The 13,961-nt window shown below is 42.3% G+C and overlaps 1 protein-coding gene across 1 annotated transcript in view; it reads left to right on the forward strand.

Annotated features, from left to right (window-relative positions):
* Positions 1–13,961, forward strand: part of LOC126335854 (hemicentin-2-like) — a 546,546-nt gene that overhangs the window by 253,389 nt on the left and 279,196 nt on the right. Inside the window, exon 5 of the mRNA XM_049999325.1 lies at positions 9,152–9,286. Within this exon, the coding sequence (XP_049855282.1) occupies positions 9,152–9,286 (135 nt within the window). The remainder of the gene's footprint in view (positions 1–9,151; positions 9,287–13,961) is intronic.

The following is a 13,961-nucleotide window of genomic DNA, read 5'->3' on the forward strand; positions in this document are numbered from 1 at the left end:
GTCTTTTAGCGAGGGATTTCCTCATTGCTACGCTAGACTACTTATTTTCTTCTTAGGTCATCCGTCACTCGATATTTTGTTTCCAAAGTGGCAAAACTACATCACTTCTACTACTACATGGTTACCAATTTTTGTACTATATTTATCGGTAATCTCCTTTCCCCTACTCTGCATCCCTTTCGCCCTCCTTTAGTTCATACTTAGTCCATAGTGTGTATTTATTACACATTCAGCAGGTCTCTCAGTCATTCCTTATTTTCACCGAGGACAGCAAAGTCGTCACCGAATCCTATCGTTTATGTCCTTCCTTCCTCAATTTCTGTTCCATACCTGTATCTTACACCTTTTCTAATCCAATTGCTTCATTCTCTATCTGCCATTCTTAGTATTCCATCTTGGTTCAAAATGGCTCTGAGCACTATGTTACTGAACATCTGAGGTCATCAGTCCCCTAGAACTTCGAACTAGTTAAACCTAACTAACCTAAGGACATCACACACATCCATGCCCGAGGCAGGATTCGAACCTGCGACCGTAGCAGTCGCACGGTTTCGGACTGAAGCGCCTAGAACCGCTCGGCCACCACGGCCGGCTATATTCCATCTTGGTTCTTGTACATACACAGGGTGTTTCAGAAATGCATACACAAGCTTCGGGGAGACAGGGCCCATAAACCAAAATAAGAAATTAAGTTTATATAAACTCTGTCCGAAAATCTTTCGTTTAGAAGTTGTTAATTAAAGTTTACGGATTAACTGATATGGTCTCATCAACCCATAAATCTATAATAAATGCTGTAAATGTCCTTCTAAACACGCATGCACTCGTCGAATCGCGGACTGCCGCAGCTTTTCAGATACTCACTGACAGCTTATAATGCCTACTGAGGCTTCCATGACACTTCGGTGAGGATTTATAGGAGCGCGTGGTCTGCTGCATAGACCAATTGTTTAATGTTCTGCCAAAGATAGTAATCCAATGGGTTTAGGTCGGGAGAAACTGCAGACAGTGCAATTCGTCCTCCGATTGCTATCCGACTGTCATGATAGATGCCAGTGCATCTCGCACACTGAGACTAAATTGTGCTGGAGCTCAGTCACACATAAACCGGAGGTTTCTTGTTACTTGCACGAGCACATCTTCTAGTTGGTCTTGGAGGTTGTCCTGAATAATGTCTCTGTGGACAGCATCCGTAAGATGCGCTGGGAGAACGTTTGGTCCTGCCAGCCAGTCACTTACAGTTTCAGCACACACTTTAATCTTAAACTGACTCTGATGTCTGGCCTGTAGTGTAGCATGAGAACAGTCACTTACAATTTCAGCACGTACATTAATCTTAAACTGATTCTGGTGTCTGGCCTGTACTGTAGCATGAGAACTGCTATCGGCCCATATGTGTTGGTTGTAGAAATTTGTTATTCCATTCCCCTCGTCTGAAATAAAACTGAAGAGAAACAGACTAACAGTTTGTACAAAAAACCACTGGAGAAAGATTTACCGAGCTGCGTGGCCGGAAGGCTTAACGCACTGCCACGTCGAAGATGATATGAATACACGCATTGTTCGTGAAGTATCCTTCATGTTGAGCTTGGAGACGCAGCACACGTCAGGGCCCTCTGTCTGACGTTGATAGCTGGCTCTTCTTCGGCATCACGTCTTCCTGGTCAGGCGTAAGAGCGACACATAGCTCTGCTCAGTGAATAGTCTGTGATGCGACGATACACAGCGCGAAATGTTGGATGACTTGACTGTGTTCGCTCTGGAAGGACTGTCTGATACTGCCGTGCAGCATCACGTCCACTGCTGTTCACGCAGCTGAACATTAAAATCAGATATGCCTGCTCACGAAATGAATAATCTGCCATGTGAGAACGGAACACTTCCAGTTAACTCACTATCTGCAGTACATGTACGCAATGGACACGTGAAGACGACGTTAAACAGGTCTCCTTAGCAACAAAATGCCGTTTACGATACAAAGTGTCACACGGATGCAGAGACAAGTGAAGCTCTTGGATTGTACCTGGACATAATTGGAATGACACATTTAATCGTTAGCTCTAAAACGAACGGTGTTCGGACACGTGGTTATAGGAGGTTCTTCCTTGTTTTGGTGTAAAGAACCTGTACTCAAAGTTTATAAAAGTATTTTTGAAACATCCTGTAATATAATACCTGCAGTCTCTTACAGCTTTTTTTTTACCAACGAACAAAACGCTATCTTATAATTTTCTAATTTTCTCTGTAGCTCGTAAACAATAGTTTTAGACAAAATTTATCCAGAAATTAAAATTTTGCCTAACATTTATGATATTCCTTGGACAATTAATCTGTCAAACAAAAATTCCTTGACCCAATCCCACATTATCTCCATTAACGTAAAAAAGCGGTGTTTGTTTTGTTTCTTAGTGACAACAAATGAAGTAAATTGTTATCCAAACAATATAAAATAGTACAATAATTCATTAGTTAAGGGAGACATGAAATATTATCCAGTACACTACAGGCGTCTGGTGGTTGACTTCTTTAGTAGTCTCTTCTCCCCCTTAGAAATAGCAAATAACTCTGAATGAGACCTTTAAAGACGTTTCCATCTAAGTGATCTGTATTTCTTTTTACTTTACCAGTTCACATATTCTTGCTACAGAGGGACGATCCTCTCGGTGATTTCAAGGGCAAAATTTCATTAACCTTTGTTAAATCATCCACTATTTTGCGAGATAGGTACTCGTCTCTCCACCTAGTTACAACATTATTTTTATATAGATATCTATTAGCTTACAATCATTGGTACACACTGAGTCTGATAAGAAAGCAGCAGTTACTGAATATCTCAGGGTTTTCAGGTGTTGCACCCCAGTCGGTGTGGGCGTTGTCGTGGTCTTCAATAGGAAATGTGGCACGACGGACCTCTCGGCCTTAATCTATCTTCTGCAAGACTCTTCATCTCTTCATAAACACTGACTTACTGTAGTCAGCTGTGTTCTCTTTCTCTATGTTTCACCTCACATTCTACCCTCCATTACGAACGTGATGGTTCCTTCAGGCTTCACAATGTGTCCTATTAACCGATTCCGTCTACATTGAGATGGCTACCCTGCAGTTTACACGTAAATGAAAGGCAAAGGATTCATCGAACCACTATTTATCTACCGTTCCACCCTTTAGCAGCGCGCGAGGAACACGACGACTTAAATCTTTCCGTGCGAGCTCTGATTTCTCTTATTTTGTTACAATTATCATTTCTCCCTACAAGGCGGGTGTCAATAAAGTACCTTTTCATTCGGAGGAGAACGGTGGTGATCGGAATTTCATGATCACATAATTCGTGGCGACGTAAAACGCCTTTGTTTTAATGATTGCCACTCCAGTTCAAGTATGATATTCGTGACACTCTCTCCCCTATTTTCCCGTAATACAATACGAGCAGCCCCTCTCTGAACGTTTTTCGATGTCTTCCGTCAATCTAGTCTGGTAAGGATGTCATACCACAAAGCGTTACTCATTCAGAGGACGGACAAGCACTGTGATGCAAACCTGTTGCATCTTCCACTAGTCTGCCAATGAAACTCAATTTTCTTCTTTCTATGCCTTCCCCACAACATTATCTATGTGATAGTTCTAGGTATTTAGTTTAATTGGAAGCCTTTCGATTTTTGAGATTTATAATGTAAACGGTCCTTAACTTCATGTACTTTATGACCACAAATTCTGATGTTAAGTCTCTCTCTCTCTTCTCATTTCTGCTACTTGTCATTACTTCCATCTTTCTTCTACTTCCATCTTTCTTCGATTTACTCTCAATCAATAGTCTGTACACATTAGATTTTCATTCAATAGATCCTGTAATTCTTCTTCTCTTTCACAAAGGATAGCAACTTCATTAATGAAATTTATCGCTGAAATCCTTTCACGTTGAATTCTAATCCCGCTATTGAACTTTTCTTTTATCTCCGTCATTGTTTCTTTGATGTACAGACTGAACAGTAAGAGCGAAAGACCATATTCCTGTCTTATTCTCTTTTTAATCAGAGCAACTCATTCTTGATCTTCCACTCTTATTATTCCCCTTGGCCCTTGTACACATTATATCCTACCCGCCTTTCCCTATAGCTTATTCCTACCTTTCTCATAATATCTGACCATCTTGCACGATTTTACATTGTCGGATTCTTTTTCCAGATCGACAAATCCTACGAATATGCCCCGATTATTCTTTAGTCTCGCTTCCATTATCAACCGCAACGTCAGACCTGCCACTCTGGTACCTTTATATTTCCTAAAGCCGAAATAATAGTCATTTAATAGATCCTCAGTTTTCTTTTCCATTCTTCTATGTATATAGTTCTTATCATTAACTTGGATGTGTGAGCTGTTAAGCTGGTTTTTCGATAATTCTCGCGTTTGTTGGCTCTTGCTGTCTTTGGAATTGTGTGGATGATGTTTTTCCGAAAGTTTTCTGGTTAATTGTCAGTCCATAACATCATACACAACATCGTGAATAGTCATTTTGTGGCCACCATTCTCAGTGATTTTAGAAATTCCGGTGGAAAGTTATCTATCTCTTCTGCCTTATTTGAGCTTAAGTCTTTCAAAGCTCTTGAATATTCTAATTCCAACACTGGGTCCCCTAAGTCTTCTCTGTCGACTCATGTTTCTTCTTCCATCACGTCATCAGACAAATGCTCCCCATCATAGACACCTTCACAGTCTCTTCCCACTTGTTCGCTCTCTCCTCCAAATTTAACAGTGGAATTCCCATTGATCTCTTAATGCTACATCCCTTTCTTTTATTTCACCGAAGTTTGTTTTAACTTTGCTGTATGCTCAGCCTGTCCTACTGACAGCCATTCCTTTTCGATTTCCTTTCCAGTTTTGATGCAGCCATTTCGCCTTAGCTTCTCTGCGCTTCTTATTTATTTCATTCCTAAGTGACTTCTATTTCTGTATTCCCGAATTTCCCTGCACATTTTTGTACTTTCTTCTGTGGTCGGTCAAGTGAACTACTTCTCCTGTTGCCAATGGTTTCTCACATTTACCTTCCAAGTACCTTCGCTATTCTTTCCATCTTCTGTGATTGCCCTTTTTAGACTTGTCCATTTCTCTTCAATTGAACAGCCTATTGAACTATTCATTATTGGTGTATCTATAGCCTCAAAGAGATACAAGCGTATTTCTTTACTCCTTATACTTCCGTATTCCGTCTCCTAGCCCATTGATTATTCCGGACTAATCCCTCAAACTTCAGCCTACTCTTCGTCGTTACTAAATTTTGACCGAATTATTTATCTGCCCTTGGGTACGCCTTACAATCCGGTACCTGATTTCAGAGTGTCTGTCTGACCTAGAGGTAATCTTACTGAAATTTTTCCTTACCTCCCGGCCTTTTCCGAGTATACCTCCTTCTTCTGCGATTGTTTAACAGAGTATTCTACCTTACTGCCTGAGACTGTCTGCAGAACTCTATTACTCTGTCTCCTGTCCCACTGCTACTACGAAGCCCATATTCTTTTATTCCTTCACCTTATATCGCACTCCAATCCTCTATCCGTACAGACACCTTTTCTAAATCATGTTTTAGTTGATTTTGACGTTGTGATATCTTCACTAGACGGTAAATGACAGCATCATCTGCAAGCAATCTACGTAGGCTGCTCAAATTGTCTGCGAAGTCGTTTATATAGGTTAGGAACAGCAGAAGGCCTACAACAATGCTTTGTGGAAGGCCAGAAATCACTTCTCTTTTACTCGATGATGTTTTGCCATTCACTATTAACTGTGAGTTTTCCTACGACAACTCAGAAATCCGTTCAAAGGACGATAGTCCATAGGCATGAAACTAATTTTAAGCCGCTTGTGAGGAACGGTATCTAAAGCATTTTGGAAATCTACAAGTATGGAATCAACTTGAGAGACCCTGCTGATAGCACTCATACTCTCATGAAAATAAGGAGCTAGTTGTGTCTCACAAGAACGATGTTTTCGTAATCCGTGCTGACTGTGTGCCTATACATCGTTTTCCTCGAGCTACGTAATTATGTTTGCAAACTGAATTGTTCCAAAATCATACTGGAAATTGACACCTTTGTTATGCATCTACAATTCTTCGAATTATTCTCACTTTCTTTCTTGAGTATTGGTATTGTTTCCACAGCTTTTCAGCCTTTAGGTACGACCTTTCGTCGAGTGAGAGGCTGTGCATTATTGGTAAGTACGGAACTACTATATTAGCGTACACTAAAGGGATCTAATTCGTATACATCCGTCACGTGCTACCTTGATCTAATCTTTGATAACACACATTATTAATGGCTTCTATGCTATAGCCCAGTTATGTTACTTATAAGGCTGTTATTCTCCATTTTTCTTCAAATCATCGCTTTCGTCACTGTTTCCTTTTCCCAGAAGTAGTACGTTTTGCAGCCGGGAGCACATTGTCACCTTGAACTTAAACAGTGGTATCTGTCACTCACTTTGAGTGATTCATCATATATTTCTTTTATTCCTTTGGATTTTCGGCATGCAGGCTGCTTTTATAGTGAAAATCGTATTAACGTATGTGATTTTTATTGCTGAGTCCCGATGTCTATTGTAGTAGAAATTCTAGCACCTTCCGACACATACCTTAAGTATTGTTGCCACATGTGTCACTGGCGAGTCTTGTTAAGCTCGGTCCTCCTGCGGCCAGTAGACATCAACCTAATTGAGCGGTACGTTGCTGCCGGGTACAGCAAGCCAACATCTGACAAGGTCTACAATTTTTATATCTGCAACAATAGGTAGATCTGGATTTGCATATAGACTGATGGTAGCACTGTAATAGTAAATACAGTGTGAGTAGGGTAGTTCTCTGGTACACCCATCACGTCTAATTAGAAGCGAACTTTTACATTCAAATATCGCCTGTATCGAGCAGAAATGCCTGGAACTACCATCGTTTTTTTTTTTTTTTTTTTTTTTTTTTTTTTTTTTTTTTTTTTTTTTAAAGGAGACCTGAGTTTAAGCTTTAATTACAGGGTAACCAATACGCCTACGGTAAAATGAGTTGTACCAATGTGTCTCTTGTTTCATTCTGCGTTACGATCCGTGGAGTAATTTGGTTTTAAACTTCAATATCAAGTTTTATTTAGATTGTAGTTATCATTGTCTGATTTCGGCGTTTTGACTAAAAGCTGCTCCCTTCAAAAGTAAATAGTTTGAAATGTATTTGTCCGATGTTAATGAAATTTTGATAGGTTATGGCACATGTATCGGTAGTGGAAATCTCAAGTTACTCAATTTTTCAGTCACCCAAAAAAAGTTCTTACGATTTTTGAAAAGTAAGTTTCCGTCAGCCGAAGATAGACACATAATAAAAAGCGTGGGTTTGCTTTGAAGGCCTCTTTTGGGGTTGTAAGTTACTACAGCCACCGTGACCGTACAGTGTGATACGGATGTTGTAAAGAGTGGTATTTAAGATTGGTTCTGCATGTGCTGGACCGTGGGAATAACAGTGGTTGCAGTGGCGGAGTCAGGTGCTACGTTACCACTCACAGGCAAACCGTTTTCCAACAGTCGGTGGTTGGCGGCAACGACGCATTCATATTCACAGCGGTACACGCTGTTTGTTAATCACGAGGTCCAACACGCACAGAATCAGTCTTAAATATCACTATACATAAAACCCGTATCACACTGTACGGTTACAGTGGCTGTAGCTTCTTACAACCACAACAGAGACCTTCAAAACAAACCTACCCTTTCTCTTATGTGTTTATCCTAGGCTGAGAGAAAGTTACTTTACAAAGAACATAAGAACTTTTCTTAGGGTGATTATAAAATTCTTTAGCTTGTGGTTTCCACTACCAATATACAGGGTGAAAAGTATTTAAACCGACAGACTCTGGGAGGCTGTAGGGGACATCAGAACAAATATTTTCCCCTAATGTAATTTTTTCCTATGAGGAGTATATAAACCGGTAGAGGAACTGTGCTCTGGGTGGACGATCAACTGGTTCCAGGTTGTGGACACACTGTAAGTGAAATGGACGTAACAATTGCTCTCGAAGGACTGTTCTAACATTCGTCCGATTCGTCCCCATTTTACGTGAAATTAAGCGAGTGCTGATCGAACGATCCCGCTTCACATGCTGCAAGACAGCTTCCTCAAATTGCAGCGTTCTTACCGTGCGACGGTGTCCCTGTCCAGGTAATTTGCTAAATGACCCGGTCTCAAGCAGACATTGGTACACAGCAGCAAAGGTCGTATGATCCGGGATACGGCGATTAGGATACTGTTGTTGATAAACCCGCTGTGCAGCTCGTCCGTTGTGGTGCGCTATGCTGTACGCACCAACCCTATCAATGTACTCACTCCAGGTGTATCGCTCCATTAGTAAACAGAGAAAATGTGGTGGACAGCAGTTGCCTACAACTGAAGAGCGTAATACGCCCTCCACCGGTTTAAATAAACCTCATAGGAAAAAATGACATTAGGGAAAAATATTTGTTTTGATGTCCCCTGCAACCTCCCAGAGTTCGTTGGTTTAAATACTTTTCACCCTGTATGTACCTATAGCCTACTGAACAAATACGTTTCAAGATATATAGTTTTGAAGTGAGAAGTTACGTAGCGAAGACAACGAAAACCAGACTGTCCATACACAAAATCTAAAATAAAAAATATGTATTGAATTTTAAAACCAAATTGCTCCACGTAGCGTAGCGCGGAATACAATGAGCAAAATATTGAGGTCACTCATTTTTCAATATTGATTTTCTCGTAATTAAAGCTCCATACTAAAAAAACTAATAGTACGGTCGGTATAACCTTTTTTGTGAAAGAAAATGTCATACCGAAGTAAATGAAATCACAGCTGGAAGAAGTGCTGTATTATTTACAGAAACTTAATTAGTGATAGTAAGAGCTGGTAGAAGCCATGCTGCAGATTGACTAGACATTTCAGTATAATAAATATGTCAACAAAGGTATTAGAGCTGTTATCACCGGAAGCAAAAGCGTAACCAGTGTGACTGTATCTATCATGATTCTTTCGATCTAGCTCTGTTGCTTTTGTTCGGTTACTTTTGACAGCGCGCTGCAGCTGACAGCTGTCCGACGCTCTCGACCGTGAGGCCGTGGTGTGACACCACCTCCTTTGTCTGTCCGCAGACGGCGAGGAGCCGCCGGTGGCGCAGACTGGCGACGGCTTCCTGAACTTCAGTTACGTCCGGCGAGAGCACAGCGGCTGGTACAAGTGCACTAGCCGTGGCGCCAGCTCCATCGGATACTTCCTCAACGTCAGAGGTGAGTGAGTGAATGAGTCACGCGAACTCTAGAGCTCGGTCTCCAGACTCTTATAACTCACCGATTTAATGGCAGTAACGTACATATTTCTGTCACTACTGTCGCAATTTTACTACTTGTGCCCCGATATCGTGACGTAAAATGGTTCTTAAATTATTCATGCCAAGCAGTTTTTTTTTTTGTGTAAAATATTTAGGTCGTTTAGGAAACCGACGATTTTGCGCAGTAGCCCCACTTTGGAGTAATTTGCATTTATGATTAATGCTCACAATAAATAATTTCCTCTATAGATCCACGTGACAAGTCTCTTGCCTAGGCCAAAGGTCACTTGTTAATCTAAGACGACCATTGCTGGTTAGCAAAATGTCTCCGCGTTACACTTTTTGAAACAGGTAGGGCAGACAAAAACAATTAAATTAGTAAGTTATAATTATTTCATTGTTGCACAGGTACATACTGGCCTTGCCTTTAAGTTTTCACTTACAACCAACAGACAGCGCTGCTTAGTATAACATGCAGTACCCAGAATGCTGATAATTTCAACCCCAGTTTACAGCTTGTGGGGAGCGGTGTCGTGACCTGTGATTAGGATAGATCTCATTATTGTTACGACTCTGTGAGCGTAGTAAATTGCGAGGCCATGGAAATAAATGGCATTGTTATCGTTGTCAGCTTCGTATTTAAGTTCCTCTGTGCGTTACAGTCATTTAGTCCCTGAAGGGAGTACTTTTTAATGTTAGAAACGTCAGTGTGTAGTAATGTCATTAATGAATAACATTTTTCTAATTCCACATTGCTGTAACTTTTGAAAGAGAATTATGGTAAATCTCTTCATTAAGAAAAAATGCACAACAGCAAATTAGTGCACCACAAATAAGAAGCATTCATCTAAAACACTTACGTAATGAATGTTCTACACCAACGCATCAGGGAGAATGCGATTTTATCTATAAGTACTAAATAATAGGCAAGTAGTGTGAAAAACATCAATCAGGCCACGTATCTATGCAGATATAATACACACTTGCCGAGATGGATCCTCTCTCAAAAATCCCTCGCTTTGTGAGCTACTTGTAGTTATACCATATCTGTACGCCACACGATCCATTCATGCGTCCATTTGTCAGCTCTCTTCAACACGCTTTCATAGTGCAACTATCAGTGTCCCTGTAGCCCGATAACAACCACTGGATCAATCTTCGGTCCTCCTTCCTTTAACAGCTCTTGGAGGTCCTACGGTGCCTGTCTCGTCCACCAGTTACTGGTTCTAATTATAGGTTTAGCTGTCTGTTGGTCCTTCCCGAGATAACGCATCACAAAGAAAAACTTATAAAAGGCTAAATATTCAATGGGTTATATTGGCTAGTGACATAAGTTGGTGAACAAGAGTCTGATTTAACGGTGGATAACGCTTCCTATAGCTTAACATGAAACACTTGTTCGGAATAAAATAAATCCTTTCTATGTTTGGCTGCGATCCTACAACTTCACTAGGCAAAATACTCTGTTCACAAGTGTAAGGGGAAACATATATCAACGCCCGGAATGTTACATCTGTTTTATACAGCCGTTATCTGTGGTCCTATTGCATGGCTTTACATCTTCGCTTTCAGTGTAGAAAACAATTAAAATTATTCGTTACCTGTTGGCTGTGTTGTGCCTTACAGCATCAGGTGACCCTCAGAAGGAATTGAGTACCGGTGCCCCTCTGTTTTCTAGAGAAGTACAGTGACTGCAGTTATTTGTGGACCATGTATTCAACCAAGCACTTGCAATACGACATCTTAAAACAGTGCATGTGTCATCCATAAGTTATGGACACGCTAGGGGGGAGACAGGTCAGCACAGAAGACGAGTTGGTCGAGGACGCCGACGCATTACAACACCACGTGAAGACCGATATTTGGCCATCTCTGCTTTGCGGCATCGTACTTACGGCTACCGTGAAAATACCTCAAGACGATAACAGAAAGGCCACTGGAGCCACTGTGTCAAATCAGACTGTAATGAACAGGTTATGAGAATGGATCTTACGACCCAAACGTCCTGTTAGAATAGCCCGCTTGACATGACAACACTTTGCAGTCGCCTACCTTCTGCCGTTCCCATGTCAACTGGAAACTTCGTCTCTGACAAAACAGTTGATTCACAGAAAGGGGAAAGATATCTGACGCGAGATATGGTCGTGGTCGTGTACAGAGACCAATGGTGAGCGATAGCTGCCAAATGATGTCCTGAAAATTGGCAGATTTGGCCAAGGTTCAGTGATGGAGTGAGGAGGCTTCAGTGTTGATAGCCACGCGTATCTTATCGTTGTCCACGATCGGCACACAGCTAGGCAGTACACTGAACAGATCCTGTTAGACAATGTAGCGTCTGCCACATATGGTGGTGGTCGTGAATTCCTGCTAATGCCAGACCCCCGTAGCAGCCGTCAGCACGGATGTCTTGCAAAGCCTGGCCATTGAAGTAATGGAATGGCCGGTCGGTCGTATGTCCTGACCTAAGCCGCACCATGTACATGTGGGACGTGCTTGACGGACCTTCCAGGACAGGACAGGCTCTCCAGGAACTATCACGGGCTCTCCTTCAAGAAAGGGAACGGATACCACTGAGTGACCTCCATAGACCTATAAGGAGCATGCCACGTTGGTGTCAGACAGGAATAAGTGTTCAGGCGGACATACACCATACTGAAGCTGAGTCCAACTAAAAGCACCCGGAATGACGGAATGGATGATCTTTTCCAGTTTGTTTTCGACAGCTGTCGGTCATTTCAGTTCCTTTTACGCTAACGATCGAGGATGTAATGATGTTTTTCTTAATTTGTGAAAGGGTAAGGTGGAATTTGGTAACGTACCCAATCCTTAACAGCTACTCAGTGGAGTGTGGCAGACGCCCAAAGTCATATTCTCCCAATTGTTTTGAGCAGCGTATCAATCACCCCTGTGAAAGAACACACTGATCACTTTGGAGCGTTGTTGACGTCACAGAACTCGAACCTGGCAGTCATGTGATTCTGCTTCGTTAACTTAAACATGGTCGTGGTGTGTAATTCGCAGTCGGTTTTGCAGAATCAGCGTAGTAGCGTGGGTAAACGAGTGAACGTGTCACAATAAGAGAAGGGAGCTGTCGTTTTTTGACACCCCATCACCACATTGTGAATGAAGTTGCACGACTTATACCAACGCGGATTGTTCAACGAGTCCACAAGGGGTACAGACCATCTAGTACGGCATAAGAACAGCCGTCGTAAAGTGACACGAACCCACTGCGGCTGGAGACTAGCGTCACGCCTTGTCAATGAAGGGCAGTTTGAAAAGTAGTAGGAATTGCTATCGTCAGTGAATACAGGACCATATCAACCAGCTTTCGCTCGAACATTACGAACGGAAATGCATTCGTTGGTCATTTGTAGTCGGAAATCTCGCAATAAACCGTTGCTTGCAATTCAGCATGAAGTTCTACATCTTTGATGGGCCAAAGAAGGCAGAAACAGGACAGTAACTGTCTATAGACGTGTAGCGTCGTCGGCGTTTAACCTGCAGTATGATTAGGGTGTAGTTCGGGTCGGAGACAGTCGTGAAGTATTTTACGTGTGTTTTTCGTAACATAACCTCGGCCCGTCTTTTCTCTGAACATTAACGAGGATGTTCGCTTCAGTATTGTCGGTGACCAGCTGCGGGACTGTTCAGGAGGGAGCTAGACAGCTAGCATGGGCGCTCACGCTCGGTCGGCGCCTGAGTAGCGAGCGCTCCCGATATAATGTCGCTACCATTACGTAGTGCAGTGGGAGTGCAAACTGTGCGCCGTTTTCAGAGAAATGACAATATGTGAAGTTCACCGCAGTTGTGAACATGGGTGTTTACAGGACGTCCCAGAAATGTTTCGACAACCTTCGAGAGGTTGAAACGATGTCTTGATGAACAAATCGAGGGTAGGGTCCAGTGTGAGGAAGTATCACCCAACGACGTACAGAGCGTCGAAGTTATAAATGCCGGCACCTGCCACTAGGCCACTGTTCCGGCAGCAAACATAATTTTGTACGCTGACGAACCGTAGACCGAACGACTCGCAACGTTGTTCGTCATTCAGTGATCGCGACTGACTGCCACGATCGCCAGTGTAGAAGATGGTGCTAACTGCAGCGTAGATAAGGCTTGACTCCTATGAGTGCGGTGCTCTGGTGTCTCAGTGGATGACTATTTCAGACAAGGGTTTCTATCTGCAGTTTATTTTTCTCCCGTATACGGAAAAAAATTGCAGTTTTTAAAGAGGCAACAGTACATCGTGTTCGTAGGTGACAAGAGACCATTCTCTGCAGCGGTTTGCTCCATCTTCTCCACTCACCATCTTGGGAAGCAGTCGCGATTACATAACAACTTTGGGAGGTTTCCCGCCTGCGGTTCATCTGCTTATAAAGTCGCATTAGCTTCCGAAGCGATGGAGCGGTGGCAGGCGCGAGCGCGTATAACTTAGACGCTCTCTAGCGCCGTTGGATGACATTTCCCGACACGGAATCCTATCCTTGATTATTTCCTCAAGACACCGTCTACAGCCCCTCGAAGTTTGTCGCAACAATTCTGGGACGCCCTGCATACTTAATGCGCAGTGCTTAAGTTGGAGTCGAGCTCTTTTCAGATAGATGAAAAGCAGCATTATAGCCGCGTTAGGA

Source organism: Schistocerca gregaria, chromosome 2 (assembly GCF_023897955.1).
Source record: "Schistocerca gregaria isolate iqSchGreg1 chromosome 2, iqSchGreg1.2, whole genome shotgun sequence".
NCBI classification, from domain to species: domain Eukaryota; kingdom Metazoa; phylum Arthropoda; class Insecta; order Orthoptera; family Acrididae; genus Schistocerca; species Schistocerca gregaria.